At 44.6% G+C, this 16,184-nt stretch overlaps 1 protein-coding gene across 2 annotated transcripts in view; it reads right to left on the bottom strand.

Annotated features, from left to right (window-relative positions):
* CDC25B (cell division cycle 25B) overlaps window positions 1–16,184 on the bottom strand; it is a 54,941-nt gene that overhangs the window by 20,288 nt on the left and 18,469 nt on the right. For both annotated transcript variants that reach the window (XM_030190983.1, XM_030190982.1), the window contains 4 exons: window positions 15,305–15,424; window positions 11,330–11,452; window positions 6,782–6,919; window positions 4,128–4,202 (listed from right to left, as the gene is read on the bottom strand). In XM_030190983.1, coding sequence (XP_030046843.1) covers window positions 4,128–4,202; window positions 6,782–6,919; window positions 11,330–11,452; window positions 15,305–15,424 — 456 coding nt within the window. The remainder of the gene's footprint in view (window positions 1–4,127; window positions 4,203–6,781; window positions 6,920–11,329; window positions 11,453–15,304; window positions 15,425–16,184) is intronic.

Raw genomic sequence — 16,184 nt, 5'->3', positions numbered from 1 at the left:
AAAATACTGTGTACAATTCTAGAGACCCCCCCTTCAAAAAGATATAAACAACAAGATGGAGTTGGTCCAGAGGGTGGCTACTAAAATTGTCAATCTTCATCATAAAGCGTATAGGGACAGACTTAAAGATCTCAATATATATGCTTTGGAAGAAAGGCGAGAGAGGGGAGATATAACAGAGACATTTAAATACCTAAGCGGCATAAATGCACAGGAGGTGATTCTGAATCAATTGAAGGGAAGTTCTGGAACAAGTGGCCATAGGATGAAGGTGAAAGGGGACAGACTCAGAAGTAACCTGAGGAAATACTTCATCAAAGAAAGGGTGGTGAAATCATGGAATGGCCTCCTGCTAAAGGTGATGGAGACAAAAACAGTACCTGAATTCAAGAAAGCTTGGGACAAGTACATAGGATCTCAAATGGAGTGATACGGAGAGTAGATGGCATGGATGGGCAGACTGGACAGGCCACATGGTCATTATCTGCCAACATTTTTTCTATATTTCTATGAACCATTGGCAGAATGAGAGACATCCTGGAGAAGTCTCAACCACCTCTGTGGACTCTAAGAAAGGAAGCGCCAAAAGGAAAACTCATTGTGCTGAGGTCCACACACTCTCCCTGTTTTGTACCTCCTAGACTTCCTAAAATGTCCCCTGGTGGACTGTCCTTTGGAAGCACACCTCAACCGATCCTCCAGTAACTGAAGAGTCTTTGGTTCTGACAATGTTTTTACCAGCTTTTCTAAATCCTCCCCAAAGAGGAGGTTCCCTTTAAAGGGTAACCCTTCTAAAAGAGAGGTCTTAGAAATAAAATCAGCCAACCAGTTCCTGAGCCACAAACATTGTCGCATTACCAGTAGTAGCACCATACTCTTGGCATATGTTCTTATCAAATCATATAAGGACTCCACCAAGTATGCTGCACTCATTTCAACTAGCACCAACACTGAGTACTTTTCTCTCCCAGACTGTATAGACTCCTAGAGAAGCTGATCAGACCTCCTGGGGCAAGCCCTAGCAACATAAACTCCACAAATTACTACTTGAAAAGCCAGTTTCAGGAGAATCTCCATTCTACACTTTAAAGGATCCTTTAAAGCTACCCTGCCTTCCACTGCTGAAATTTTTCCTTATCCTTTGAGTCAATCGAGCACAGCCTGGATGTCAACCATCCAATACAAAAATTAGCATCCAGAACTTCCCCTTCTGCACAAATGATGTCATTAATCTTTGGGTGAACTAGAAATGCATTAGCTGATCTTGGGAAGAATCAGAAGAAGGACAAACTACTGAAATTTTTAGGATGAAGGATACCTGAACAAAGCAGTCAACTCATCCCTGTGAAAGACACAAACCACGAATTTGTGAATTCCCTAGCTGCGCAGGATTCAGATTTTTACACAGAATCACCAATCAGGTGATGGGAGAGTAAGCTGGTCACCTGATCTACCACCGTGGGACTTCCTCCTTTATGTAGCACTTGGAGGAAGAACTAGTTTTATTTAGCCCCTTTAACCCAAAGTATAGCCACGGTGAAGGCTGGCTGGCTGGCCTCCCGCCCACCCCCGAGTCTACCTTAACACTCCCTAGTGGTCTAGTGGCCTCTTCAGGGACAGGAAAGAACCCCACTCTTTCCTGCCTGCTGTCGCCGCTCTCTGGCCAGTGCTGCATTTCAAAATGGCCACCGAGACTTCAAGCGGTAATCTTGTGAGGCTGCTGCAGAATGTCTCGGCAGCCATTTGTAAGAAGTGGCGGTTATCGGAATAGAGCACTGGCAATGGGCAAGAAAAAGTCAGCTTCTTCAGCTCCTCCTCACCATAGCTCCCTGGTGAGTGCAAGTGCGGGTGGATGTGGTGGGGGGGGGGCAGTAAGGGGCTGGAACTATGGATAGCATGTGGGTGCGGAAGGCTGGAAAAAAAACTATGGATGGTGTGTGGGTGCGGGGGAGGGGAGCTATAAAAAAGGTGCACGCACAGGTGCTGGGAAAAATATGGATGGTATCTGTGTACAGGGAGAGGGGCTTTAATATTGCTTAAATATGACAAAACCTTGAAGAATTTTGCAGAATTTGCAAATTTTGTGTGCAGAATTTAGAATTTTTTTGCACAGAATTTTTATGTTTTGGCGCAGAATTCCGGTAGGAGTAATAGATCTGAGACAAACTCTTCTGGGAAGTCTCTCTCCCTGCTACTGCAGAGGGAAGCAAAACTGAAGACTCATCCTTTTTGGCAACTGCTTTAGCTAAATTAAAAATGGCAGTCACTCCCACCAAAATTGTCTCCCTCGCAATGAACACAAAGTCACAAGTTGGTGAGGATAGTCAGAGGTACCGGCGCAGTGTGACTCTACTAGAATTCCAGAGGTTCCTTGGGGATGATTTTCCGCCTTTTCCTCACAGGCTCCACATTGCCCTGCCAACAACAGGGCAGGCCAATGCATCTCATAAGTCAAGCAGCACTTGCCACGCTTAGCTGAAGATGCCATAGCTACAGTTACTAACACCGCAGAGGAGAAAAGCACTTGGTTGGGCCCAAACACTCCTCACTCCGTGCAGCACTGAGTCGCAGGTAAGCAGTAGCTATACTCTGTCTCCCGGCATCCTTCTCCAATCACTTTAGAAATTAAATTGTGCCTCTGTGAACTCCAAATTCAGGTACCGCAGGGCTAATTCATGTATCTCTATAATATCGGGTGTCTGTTGCAAAGAAGTTAGTTCCTGCCAACTGCACAGGAGAAGCCAAGGCACAAAAGCAATCCTTTCAATCATGCCAGAAATTGAGGGGATGAGTGCAGTAACATCGCAGACTGGAGCACAACAGAGGAAGAAGGAACTAGTTCTAGGCAATCCTCCACCCACTCTTCAGACAAAGCAATGCACTGCTATCTAGTTTTTATCTGTTGTTCTTTTTTTTTTTTTTTCAAGAAAATCAGTCCTCTCAGACCACTCCAGGCTGCAGAGGGTTCATAGTAACATAGTAGATGATGGCAGAAAAAGACCTGCACGGTCCATCCAGTCTGCCCAACAAGATAAACTCATATGTGCTACTTTTTGTGTATACCCTACCTTGATTTGTACCTGTCCTCTTCAGGGTACAGACCGTATAAGTCTGCCCGGCACTATCCCCGCCTCCCAACCACCAACCCCGCCTCCCACCACTGGCTCTCTCCCCAGTCCAACATATCTCCTTCTCCCTAAAATTCGTACCTCAGATCACCCACAGTTTTCCTTACCCGATACCCCGTCCCCTCTAACACAACCTCTCCCAGTCTCTTCCTCAGATCAAGGAGGTTTAATTAAACCTCTTTGCCTCAGATGCATGGACCCCAGTTCCACTTCCTGCCCAGGACCGGCGCGCCTGCCAGTGCCGCCTAGTGCCTACTGCCCCTTCTTCAGTCAAATGAATAAAGAAGACCACCATGGCACGGACACTCACCATCAGAGCCGACTATCTGTTGGAACCTGAGACATTACAGTTAGTTCTCAGGATCTACCTGCTGGCAAGACCAAAGCATCTGGACTGGTCTGGTAGGACAATAAGGAACTGTGCATTGTTTTGAAAACACAAACTAAGGAACCTTGAGTAACACCATTATATTTGGTCCTCTATGAAACTGAACATTTAACCCCATTTTCTATAAATGGCACCCAAATTGTGCACGAACCCGAGATCCGCGCAAAAATAAATTAGTCAATGAGCTGTTAACAATCAATTATTGCTGTTAATAGGCTCTAACTTGGATTTGTGCACATATCTAGCTGCATGCTATAAAGATCTGCGCCCAAATCCTCTCACGCAAACCCGAAAGGGGGCATGGCTATGGGAGGGGCATGAGAGGTCAGGGGCAATCCAATGAATTACGTGCAGTGTTACAGAATTTGGGGGCTGTGCACCCAAGCTGCGCACCGGGATTTACTCCAGGTTTCAGTTGCTCTAAGTCCTCACGCCCAAAGTTGGGCGCCGGAATACGAGCTAAGCGCTATTCTTTAAAGAGCGTTCAGTTCAGAGCACCCTTTATACAATAGCGTTGTGTGAATTTTCCCCGGCACCTACTATTCAGCACCATTTAGTGAATCCGACCCTTGTGTGATAAAGCCAAGTGCTAACAGATGAAAAGCCCATACCGGATCGATTTCCTCACTCTTGACCAATGGTGCAGTCAGCAGATTCTCCATCCCAGATGGCACATCGGAGTCATTCTGAAGGAAAGAAAAACTAACATTTAGACTCTCGCCAGGCACTGCAACATTTCATTGAGTCTCGAGTTGCTCAGCTCAGTGCCTTTGGCCCACCGCTTCACAATACTTGCTACTGGGAATGTGACAGAGCTTTCACTTACAGAGCAGTTTTTGTACATGATGCTGCACAATATAAACCCAAATAGTTACAATCTGAGCACCAGGCAGTAAGTAAACTTCCTCAAATCACCAGTCAACAGTGAGATCCAAAACTTCTTCTCTTGATATCACAGATTTGTGCTCTTAACAGTGCCCACACTAATCACACAGGTGAATTAGTTGTACATTATTTTACGTAAAAAAAACAAAACAAAACAAAAAAAAACTGTGCTGGCTGTTCAGTTTTCCCAAATTAATACTTAAGATGTCAGTTGGAACTTCTGCTCATATCATGAGCATCTCCTTCCTCTGGACATCTACAGAAAGCCCCATACTGGTGAGGTGTCCACAATGGCTGTGGTCACTGGTCCACAATGGTTGTGAGGTTACGGATGGCACAACTTACACTGCAAGAACTATTTGACGGGAAGGAATCTGTGACGCTGCTTCAGGAGTTCAAAGAATGCCAGAGAAGCAGCTTGAAGAACCTCAACTATAATGAATAAGAGCTACGTGCCGAGGACTGCTCTTTGTATCTTTGGTGGGATTTACTAACTGCCTTTATGAAGAGACTGATCCAAGGTGGTGTACAGCAGGTACAGCTTGTCTTAAAACTTACAAATTTGTTAAAATTATAACAATAGTAAAATGACCAAATATAAGCCTGAATACAATCAATGAGGGAAAACTTGGAGATGGCAAACAGAATGAGAAATATAAACATTTAACAGACCTGTAAAACAATCATATGGAGAAATTATGTCTTACCTGATAATTTTCTTTCTATTAGTCCTTCCCACTATTCCAGAACCTGTGGGATAGTTGTATCCATCAACCAGCAAGTGGAGATAGAGAACTGAAAACTGAGCTGAGATATTTCTCTCTTGGCATCCAGTCCAGCTCCTCAGTATTTATGTAGACAAGCAGTTAAGGAGAAAGTCAGAATAAACACAACAACCTTAAACTCACTAACCTAACACTAACCAGACACGCAAACATGTGTGGGCCTCTCTCATCTCTGGACAATTTGTAGAGAACACGACATACGCATGAAGCACCATGCAAGGTGACAGTGTTAGCTGACCCATTACTTCCCACTGACTAAACATCTCAGAAACCTAGGCGGGTCTGTGGAATAGTGGGAAGGACTAATGGAAAGAAATTATCAGGTAATTTCTCCTTCCATTATGTAACCTCCCACTATTCCAGAACCTGTAGGATGTTCAAAAGTAATCCTTAGAGTGAATGGGATTCTGGCGCCACCACCCTGAGGACAGAAGCCCCAAAACTGGCTTCCGAGTGCACCGCAACATCCACCATGTAGTGCTTGGCAAAGGTATGCAGCGTCGACCACATTGCCGCCGCCTTGCAAATATCCACCAGAGACAGTAGGGTAGTCTCCACTGAGGATGTCGCTGTATGCCTTGTAGAATGAGCCTGCAAGGCCCGAGGAGCCTGCTTCCCTGCAAGCAAATAAGCTGTCACGACAGTCTCCTTCAGTCATCTAGAAATTGTGAGCTTGGAAGCCATGAGGCTAAGCCTCTGTTTACCAAAAGCCACAAAGGAAAAGGGGATGGGAAATGATATACCGCCTTTCTGTGGTTACAATCAAAGCAGTTTACATATTATATACAGGTACTTATTTTGTAACTGGGGTAATGGAGGATTAAGTGACTTGCCCAGTTACAAGGAGCTGCAGTGGGAATTGAACCCAGTTCAAACCAAATACTCCTCAAATACATCAAACTGCCAAGTGAGGGACTCTTAAAGAAACAAATGCTTAAATCATCTAAACCATTTCCAATTGGAAGGAAAAAGCTTCAGAGTCTGTACCACAACATTACAGGTGCAAATGCCGGGAAACCAGAGGACAGTTAATTCACTGACATAAAAAACCTTTCAATATCATATGCAAACGATAAACGTTTTTGAACAATTTGCAAAAAACAAAACTCATCTGTGTAAGAAGGCTTAAATGACAAGGGACCTCGTCATTTAAGCCACCCGCAAAGCTCAACTGGGGACCAGCTGACCAACTGGACCAGAAGCAAAGCACTCAGAACTAGAGGCTGAAAGTGTGTCTGTCCACCTGCTGAAGTTAGAAAATACGGAGGAGCTGGACTGGATGCCAAGAGAGATATGTTTCAGCTCAGTTTTCAGTTCTCTATCTCTACCTGCTGGTTGATGGACACAACTATTCCACAGGTTCTGGAATAATGGGAAGCTACGTAATGGAAAACAAAAATATGATAAATGTCAGTAGAATACAAATGATAAGCAGCATGGAAGAAATATGAACGTTCATATAACAGATATTAATGGACAGCACGGCTTTAACATGAGCTTAAACAATGACAGTTCAAGCAATCTTTTTGGTCTTTTTAAAAAATATATTGCAGTATCATATAATAACAATTTTAACTCTAAAACTTAACCCATACCTTTCGGTCCTCCTCATCTAGGATGTCCATAAAACCATCATCTTCCTCGTCATTATTCAGGCAGAAGGTCAACGAGGACCTGCGTAGCAGCACTGGGCTCTCACTCTCCATCACAGGATCCTCCTTTTCAGGGGTGAACTGAAAGATGCACACAAGATGGGAGAAAAAACATTTAATTTCACCAACATTCTCCTTCTAAGGTGATACAACTAAAGAAACGATAAGAGTGGTATCCAACACTCACCTACCCCAAATTAAAGTTACTCTTACCTTGGTTCAGTAAATGGTTAAAAACAATAAAGTCCTTTCTAGGCCAAAACTACAAATTGAACTATACACTCATGGCATACTAAAGATACTTGATAATTTTACAAGCATTCCCAGCAAACCTGAAATTTTAAGTCCATCTGAACAAAATTCTGAATGTATCAGAATTAAGATATGTCACATTAATGTTAATTATAGTGAGGATACAGCAAAGATACATATCTGTAGCAGGTATTCTCCGAGGACAGCAGGCCTTATAGTCTCACAAGTGGGTAACGCGGCATGGCGTTTCCCAGTCCAGAGCTTATGACAAGCTTTACAAAGCTTTGTGGAGCGCGACACATGCTCCACCACGCATGCGTGGATGCCTTCCCGCCCACCGCGAGGGCATGGTTACCGCAGTTAAAATACTACAGAATTAAAAAATAAAATTAAAAAATAGACGACAACTCCTAGGGGAGGTGGGAGGGTTTGTGAGAATATAAGGCCTGTTGACCTCGGAGAATATACAGGTAAGTATCTTCACTTTCTCTAAGGACAAGCAAGCCATTAATTCTCACAAGTGAGGTATCCCTAGAATCCAGGCTCACCGAAAACAAACTTTGGTCTATTGGGCCTTGCAATGGTGAGGACACAACACAGATTAACCTGAAACTATATACAACCGAGTGAGAGTGCAGCCTGGAACAGAATAAAATGGGCCTAGGGGATGGAGTTGTAGACCCCAAACAGATTCTGCAACACTGTCTGTCCGAACTGACTGTTGCGTCAGGTATTCTGTTCCAGGCAGTAATGAGATGTGAATGTGTGGACTGAAGACCACATTGCAGCCTTGCAAATTTCTTCAAAGGAGGCTGACCGCAAGCGGGCTACCAACGCAGCCATAGCTCCAACATTATGAGCCGTGACATGAACCTCCAGTGTCAGCCCAGCCTGGGCATAAGTGAAAGAAATGCAATCTGCCAACCAAATAGAGATTGTGCATTTCCCGATGGCGACCTCACTGTTGGAATCAAAAGAAAAAAGTTGGGCGGACTATCTGTAGGGCCTCGTATAATCCACTTAATAGGCCAATGCTCGCTTGCAGTCAAAGGTGTGCAAGGTGCTGCCACCAGGATGGGAAAGAGGTTGGGGAAAGAATGTTGGCAAGACAATCGAATGGATCAGATGAAACTCCAATACAACCTTTAGCAGGAACTTAGGGTGCATGACTCTATTATGATGAAACATAATATAAGGTGCATACACTACTAGAGCCTGCAGCTCACTGACCCTACCAGCTGAAGTAACAGCCACCAAGAAAATGACCTTCCAGGTCAAGTACTTCAGATGGAAGGAATTCAGTGGTGCGAAAGGAGCTGTCATCAGTTGGGTGAGAACGATGTTGAAGTTCCATGACACAGGCGGAGGTTTGACAGTGGGTTTAACAAAAGCAAGGCACTTATGAAGCGAACAACTAGAGGCTGTCCAGGGTGGGATTACCCTCTTCACAGTGATAAGCACTAACTGCACTGAGGTGAGCCCTTACTCACTTCAGACCAGACTCAGAGAGAGGTGTAGAAGGTATTCAATCAGGGTCTGTGTAGGGCAGGGAACAGGATCTAGGGCCTTGCCCTGACACCAAATGGCAAACCTCCTCTATTTGAAAGAATAACATCTCTTAGTGGAATCTTTCCTGGAAGCCAGCAAAAAACGGGAGACTCCGACAGATCCAAGGAAGCAAATTCTAGGCTCTCAACTTCCAGGCTGTGAGGACCAGAGACTAAAGGTTGGGATGCAGAAGAGATCCCTCATTCTGCGTGATGAGGGTCGGAAAACACTCCAATCTCCACAGTTCTTCGGAGGATAACTACAGAAGTAGAAGGAACCAGATCTGCCACAGTCAGTAAGGCACGATCAAGATCAAAGTCTTGCTTGAGTTTCAGCAAAGTCTTCCCCACAAGAGGAATGGGAGGATACATAAGACCTGTCCCCCAATGAAGGAGGAAGGCGTCTGACGCTAGGTCTGTCGTGAGCATGAAGTCTGGAACAGAACTGAGGGAATCTGTGATTCAGGTGAGTGGCAAAGAGATCCACCGAGGGGGTGCCCCACACTCGGAAGATCTCACAGTCAACGCCCATGTTGAGGGACCGCTCATGTGGTTGAAGAAACCTGATCAGCCTGTCGATCAAACTGTTGTTTTTGCCCGCCAGATAAGTGGCCCGAAGAAATGCCGTGCTAGCGAGCCCAATGCCACATCTGGACAGCCTCCTGACACAGAGGACGTGATCCAGTGCCCCCCTGGTTGTTGGTATAATACATTACAACCTGGTTGTCTGTTTGAATGAGCATAATTTGGATGAATAGCTGATCTCTGAAGGCCTTTAGAGCGTTCCAGATAACTCAATCTGAAACCTATTTCCAGAAGGACCAGGCTCCCTGAGTGTGAGGAGAGATGCATCCATCGCCAGTACCTTTTGAGGCTGAGGAATTTGGAATGTAAGTCCAAGAGTCAAACTGGATCAAATGGTCCACTACAGCAGAGAATGGACAAGTTCTGAAGACACTCAGATGACATCTTCTAGATTTCCCGTAGCCTGACACCACTGGAAGGCTAGGGTCCATTGTGCAAATCTCATGTGAAGGCGTGTCATGGGTGTCACATAAATTGTGGAACCACAAAAAGAGGAAGGCTACTGTGACTCTAACTCAAAAGATGAACATCAACAAGTGAAGAATCCAGTGTAAATGTTTAAATAATCACCATGATGTATTAAAATTCCAGATATTCCTTTATTCTCAAATCTTATCTTCTTTTATATATAAAAAGTAGTTGAGCATTTAACTATGGCTCGACGGTGGCCAAACCTGTTTCATCAGGAGTCGTGCATCAACTTCCTTATAATATCAAACAAGATGGTATCACATATTTTTATGATCACATTGCATCTTATCAAACCCAATTCTTTCATGTAGCGTTCTTAGCCTAGGAGGGTGGAGTTGGATTCTAGACCCCAAACAAATTCTGCAGAACTGTCTGTCCAAACCAACCATTGCATCATTTATCCTGCTCAAGGTAGTAATGAGATGTGAATGTGTGGACTGAAGCCCATGTTGCAGCCTTGAAAATTTCGTCAATGGAAGCAGACCTCAAGTGGGCAACTGATGCAACCATTATGAGCCTTGACATGACCCTCAAGAGTCAGCCCAACCTGGGAGTAAGTGAAAGAAATGCAATTCTATAACTGGGCATCTAAATTTAAGCTCCATTTGCGCACTTAAATTAGCAGAATACTGCTATCTATATGTGTAAATGGTAGTAATGTGCCCAATGCTCTTTCTGTATTTATATGCTCAAATGGCTCAGCATATAAATTCAAGGGGAAACAACATGTATGTTCTTAGCTTACAGAAAACTGTACATTATGCCTGTAACTTCATTTAGGCGCTAACATTTACACCAGCCATGGAGCTAGGCATGTTGATGCCAAATTATGCTAGTATTCCATAACGACAAATCTGCATTAAGTACAGTTATAAAATAGGCACACTATCCGCTTAATTTTGTCAGCTTAACCTCTTGATACAGAATTGTCTCCTTAGTGCTATTGCACAGGTTATGTGGCTATTGTATTCCACATACACACTCTTACAGTCCATGAGTAGAAGTTCTTTTTTAAAATGTGTTTGACAATGACCAAGTGGGCCAGTAAAAAGAAAAACTCATATGCAGGCACAAACACAATCCTTCTCCACAGACTAAAACAGCTGTAATGTATAAATTATATGAAGATACAGAGTGATACAGTATTCTAGTAGCAAGTGCTACATGAGCAGCAGAACATAGTAACATGGTAACATAGTAGATGACGGCAGAAAATGACCTGCACAGTCCATCCAGTCTGCCCAACAAGATAAACTCATATGTGCTACTTTTTGTGTATACCCTACCTTGATTTGTACCTGTCCTCTTCAGGGCACAGACCGTATAAGTCTGCCCAGCACTATCCCCGCCTCCCACCACTGGCTCTCTCCCCAGTCCAACATATCTCCTTCTCCCTCAGATTCATACCTCAGATCACCCACAGTTTTCCTTACCCGATACCCCGTTCCCTCTAACACAACCTCTCCCAGTCTCTTCCTCAGATCAAGGAGGTTTAATTAAACCTCTTTGCCTCAGATGCATGGACCCCAGTTCCACTTCCTGCCCAGGACCGGCGCACCTGCCAGTGCCGCCTAGTGCCTACTGCCCCTTCTTCAGTCAAATGAATAAAGAAGACCACCATGGCACGGATACTCACCATCAGAGCCGGGGCAGAGTTTGGTCTTTGGGCAAAGGCCTCCTTCTCATTTCTAGCACTGTAGGTACGAAGTCGAAGGCGACTGACTGGTCTTGATGATGGTCTCTTGAACACGCATGCCTCCTGCAAAAGCAGAAAACGAGTATTTATTTAACTGCGTCCAATTTCTTAAAATATAACTGAACAAAAGGAGATCGCATTACCCTAGAACCAGCGCCTTCTTCCTGCCCCTCTCCCTGCCCCTTGGTTCCCCTTTCTCTTTCCCCAGCATCTGTAAGAGGATCATTCACATTGTCTAGAAAATCTGGTGTAAAGAACTGGACAAGCTTAGGGGTAAGGGTTTCACTGGGAAAGAGCAAGAGGGGCACATTTTCTCTCGCTTTTTTTTACCCCAGTGTTGTGCATGGGTGGATGGGTAAAGCAGTCCTTTCTGCTAATAGGTTTCAACTGAATATGACTAAAACACAAATTCTTGCTTTGACTAATATCTCTATTGCATCATTTCCAAATAGTATCACAGTTGGTGGGATTGAGATTCCCATCTCAAATGAAATAAGTTATTTAGGGGTGCTAGTTGATTCATCTTTAACTTTGTGTCCACAAATTAAAACAATTGTAAAGAGGAGATTTTTCAATTTGAGATTACTTAGAAGATTAGAAGATCTTTTGCAGATTGATTTTTAGAAGAGTTGTTAAGAGCTTAGTTAAACCTTATTTCAGTGGCTCCCAGATCTGTCCTGGGGGCTTCCCAGCCAGTCAAGTAGATTTGCATATTCATATTCTAAATGTCATAAATTTGTAGCTCCTGCAGATGTCCAGTTTATTTCCTGTAAACCAAACAGAACTCTATTTGGGGTAATTGCAAGGTAGAAAAAATTTAATTGAAAACTGAAATTGTGGTAATCCTGAAGACTATCTCGGTATGTCTCCAGGACAGGGTTGAGAAACCAAGATTTAAAAGAACTAATTGTACCAGCAATAGAAGTATTTGTGGGGATAAAAATTGAAGGTCATCTGCATAAAACCTGTAGTTTATGTACAAACATGCTAGTAATTCACAGATATGGGCCATATAAATATTAAACAAGATTGCAAACATTGCTTCATTTCTTATAGAAACTGTTCAGATTATGTTTTTCAGACTTACAGATTAGCATAAAAAGTAACACCCTATGACACATTTTATTTGTTTGTCTTAGTATATATGGAGAAATTAATGTTCAGAACCAATGGGTGTTATCCCTTCCTACCAGCAGGTGGAGGTAGAGAAAACTGAATTCTTCTCGAGCAGCAGAAGGTCCCTTTGTAACACACCCAGGTCCCATCAACCACTACAGCTGCAATGATAATCAAGCAAGCAAAACACCACAGACTGGCACTCGCCACCCTGCATATACCAGGATATATCTATATCATGGGAACCTTTATGGCTGCTGATCACAAAATTAATTTCTATTTTCTTGTTGAAGCACTGAAAAAGAACAGTACATAGAGGTGGTCCGAGAGATGGAACTTATTTGTCACCTTGAAGTACCTGAGCAGCGTCCTCTGGACATCCAGCTTGTGAACACTCCGACCCTCCGATCACGATCCCTGCGCCACCATGATGGGCAAACAAACCTCCTGATTCTCATGGAACAGAGACACCACCTTCAGAAGAAAGGATGGTACTGTGCACAAGGACACAGAATCCACTGAGGAGAGATAGAGATCCTGACAAAACAGGGTCTGCAATTCAGAAACCCTCCAAACAATGAAAGGAAGGACAAAGAGGGGGGCACAGATGCATTATCCCCTTCAGAAACCAAACTTCCCCTCTAAACAAAGAGAGAGATGCTCTTTCTCTTTCCCCAAAGACTTCACAACACAGCCACCTGGACACCAAGGGAGCTCAAGGCCAGCCGCTGTTCCAGTCTGTGCTACAAAAAAACCCAAAACAATGGGAACCTGAGCCCTCCAGGGAAATAGGGATTCAAACACATGCCAGACCTTGACATAAGCCAGGGACGTAGAGGACTTTCTGGAACGAAGCAGAGTAGAAAGCACTGTGGGAGAAATCCCACACTTCTCTAATCGTCACCTCTCGATGGCATCCATGGAGACCAGCTGAGGAGGATCCAGAGGGACCCATCTCAAAAGGTTCACTGGACTGTCCCACCAGGCCAGACTGATTCTCGCCCTGGGCTTAAACGATGGAAGTCCTGAGAAGGAAGCACACACCGTGACAACAGGGCTTGCTGTAGTGGATGCATGTGAGCCCTCTCCCACAGCAGCACCTTCAGAGTCGCAGACATGGAGCACAAGAGCTGCTAGTAATCCCAAATTTTTGGCTCCAGGAGATGGCACAACTGGTGCAACAGCACCCAGAACTTCTCTGCCTGCTCCTCCGGAAGAAAAACCATCTCCCTGGCCGTGTCAAAGTGGATCCCGAGACTAAGACAAGGCCAAACAGCTCTTGGACCGGTTCACTACCCAGCCAACGGTTTTCTGGAGGGAAATGGCCTGCGAGGAAGTCAAACTGGCCTCTACAGATGAGTTGGTGCAAAACAGCCAGATGTCTAGGCGGGGATGAAGCCAAATACCCTGACACCGGAAGTGCACAGCCACCATCCCCATCGATTTCGAAAATGTTAGGATGCCTTAGCCTGGCCAAAGGGCAGGCCCGAAACTGAAAGTGCTAGAGGAGTGGCCTAGTGGTTAAGGTGGTGGACTTTGGTCCTGGGGAACTGAGGAACTGAGTTCGATTCACGGCACAGGCAGCTCCTTGTGACTCTGGGCAAGTCACTTAACCCTCCATTGCCCGCCGCATGGAGCCTGCCATGAGTGGGAAAGTGCGGGGTACAAATGTAACAAAAAAAAAAAAAAAAACACACAGAAGCACAGATATCTCTTGTGATGATCTGCAATGGGGAAGTGGAGGTAGGCCTACATAAGTGTTGCCATCAAGTCCAGTATCCTATTTCCAACAGTGGTCGATCCAGGTCACAAGTATCTGGCAAGATCCCAGAACAACTAGGACAGACAGACTGAAGGTCCATCAAGTCGAGTATCCTATTTCCAACAGTGGCCAATCCAGGTCACAAGTACCAGGCAAGATCCCAGAACAGTAAAACAGCCTGCATAGCCCCCAACAGGAGGATCCCAGAACAGTGGCCGTCCGGTATGCCACAAACTCTCTTCCACTGATCAGCAGCAAAAACCAGAAGGCTGCAACCTGCCAGGTGCCCAGAGGGCATCCCACCCAGCATCTACTCAAAGCTGCAAGGATACAGCGGCCTGAAAGCCAATAGTGCAAGCGCTAAATAATCTGAAGGCTAATCACCCATGCCAGAACAGCCTGTTTTTCGGTCCCTTGCGTTATTGTCGGTCCTCAGCTCCCGACTGCATTCACGGACTTTGACTTCAGCATACAGCCGCATTTCCACCTCGCAGCCCTCTCTGCGTTTAGCTACCTTGGGGCTGTTCTGACATGGGCGATTGGCCTTCAGATTATTTAGCGCTTGCACTACTGGCCTTCAGGCCGCTGTAGCCTTGCAGCTTTGAGTAGGTACTGGGTGGGATGCCCCCTGGAAGCCTGGCAGGTTGCTCACCATCGGGGCCAGAATAGACAAACCTTCAACTTTGCGCCCCTCTCCGCCCATTAACCTTGAAGCATCATGGCCCCTTGCCCCAAATGATAATTATCCCAATTTCAACCCTCCCAGAATAATATGAGTAAATGGGCTATTTGAAAAGTGCCCACTCTGCCTTCTTGTAAAAGCACCTTCTGTTGTTTCTTTGTGTGCTCATCAGGGTGTATTGTTTCTCTTTGACTCCAGCACCTCCCCCCCCCCCCCCCCCCCCCCCCAGAAGTTGCTGCCCTAGACCTAGATTTTCCCTACCAATTGCCTAGTCTTGCTTGATGGTTGTACCAGCTCTGCTCACCATTTTTGTTTTTTAAACTGGACAACAAAACTAGAATAAAAATAAACTTACATTTTCTTTGTCTTCTTCTTCTTCTTCAAAGGCTGAGGTATTTTCTGTTAGTTTGCAGACATCCAAATCTGGAGAATTAGAAATATTTCTCAGGGAAGGACTTGCGCAAAGAAGTTTCACCTAAAAAAAAAAAAAAAAAGAAAGAAAAAAATGGATGTTTGTTTCAAATAAAATGTGATTTCATTCTTCTGTTTGATCTGAGAATATGCTTTGTACTAGAGGCATACGGAGGTGATGGATAAATACTGCACTATATGAGCCACTGCCAACATTCCATAGGTCATTATGCCAGAAAGCACATTGCACTTTTCATAGCCTGTACAAAGAGAGCCAGTTTTCAGAAATACATACATACAGAGAGGGTGTGGCTTCCATTTCTTTTCTCATTACTATTTTAAACCTTTTTCCAAGGCATTTCACTTTGTTTCCAGCAGGCTGGGGGATGCCAATGGCTGAAGTCACATCCTGAGTGGCAAAATTTCTTACACTAGCCCTGCCTGGTATTTTTTATTTAATTACTTGATTTTTCTAAGCTCATGGTAATTTATAGTTCATGTACTGCAGTTATTTCCCTGCTTATGAGGGCTTTTTTTTTCTAGGTTTGTATTTGAGACAAAGCACGAGGTGACTTTTGCTCAACATCACAAGGAGTGCCAGTAAGATTTCAACCCTGGCATCCCTAGTTAGCAGCTGCTGCTCTAACCACTAAGCTGCCCCTCTATACTGCTTTCTCTACTAGTTGTGCCTGAGTGGCTAGAGAGCCAACTAAGAATGCAAGAAATCTCAGGTCTTCCCCCCACTCCCCTCTCCAAGCTGGCACCACAACATGGGTGATATGACAGAGGTGTATACAATGAGTGGAGTGGAAAAGACAGACATG

The sequence above is a fragment of the Microcaecilia unicolor genome, chromosome 2 (assembly GCF_901765095.1).
Source record: "Microcaecilia unicolor chromosome 2, aMicUni1.1, whole genome shotgun sequence".
Taxonomy (NCBI): domain Eukaryota; kingdom Metazoa; phylum Chordata; class Amphibia; order Gymnophiona; family Siphonopidae; genus Microcaecilia; species Microcaecilia unicolor.
This window is presented reverse-complemented; position numbering and strand designations above follow the sequence as displayed.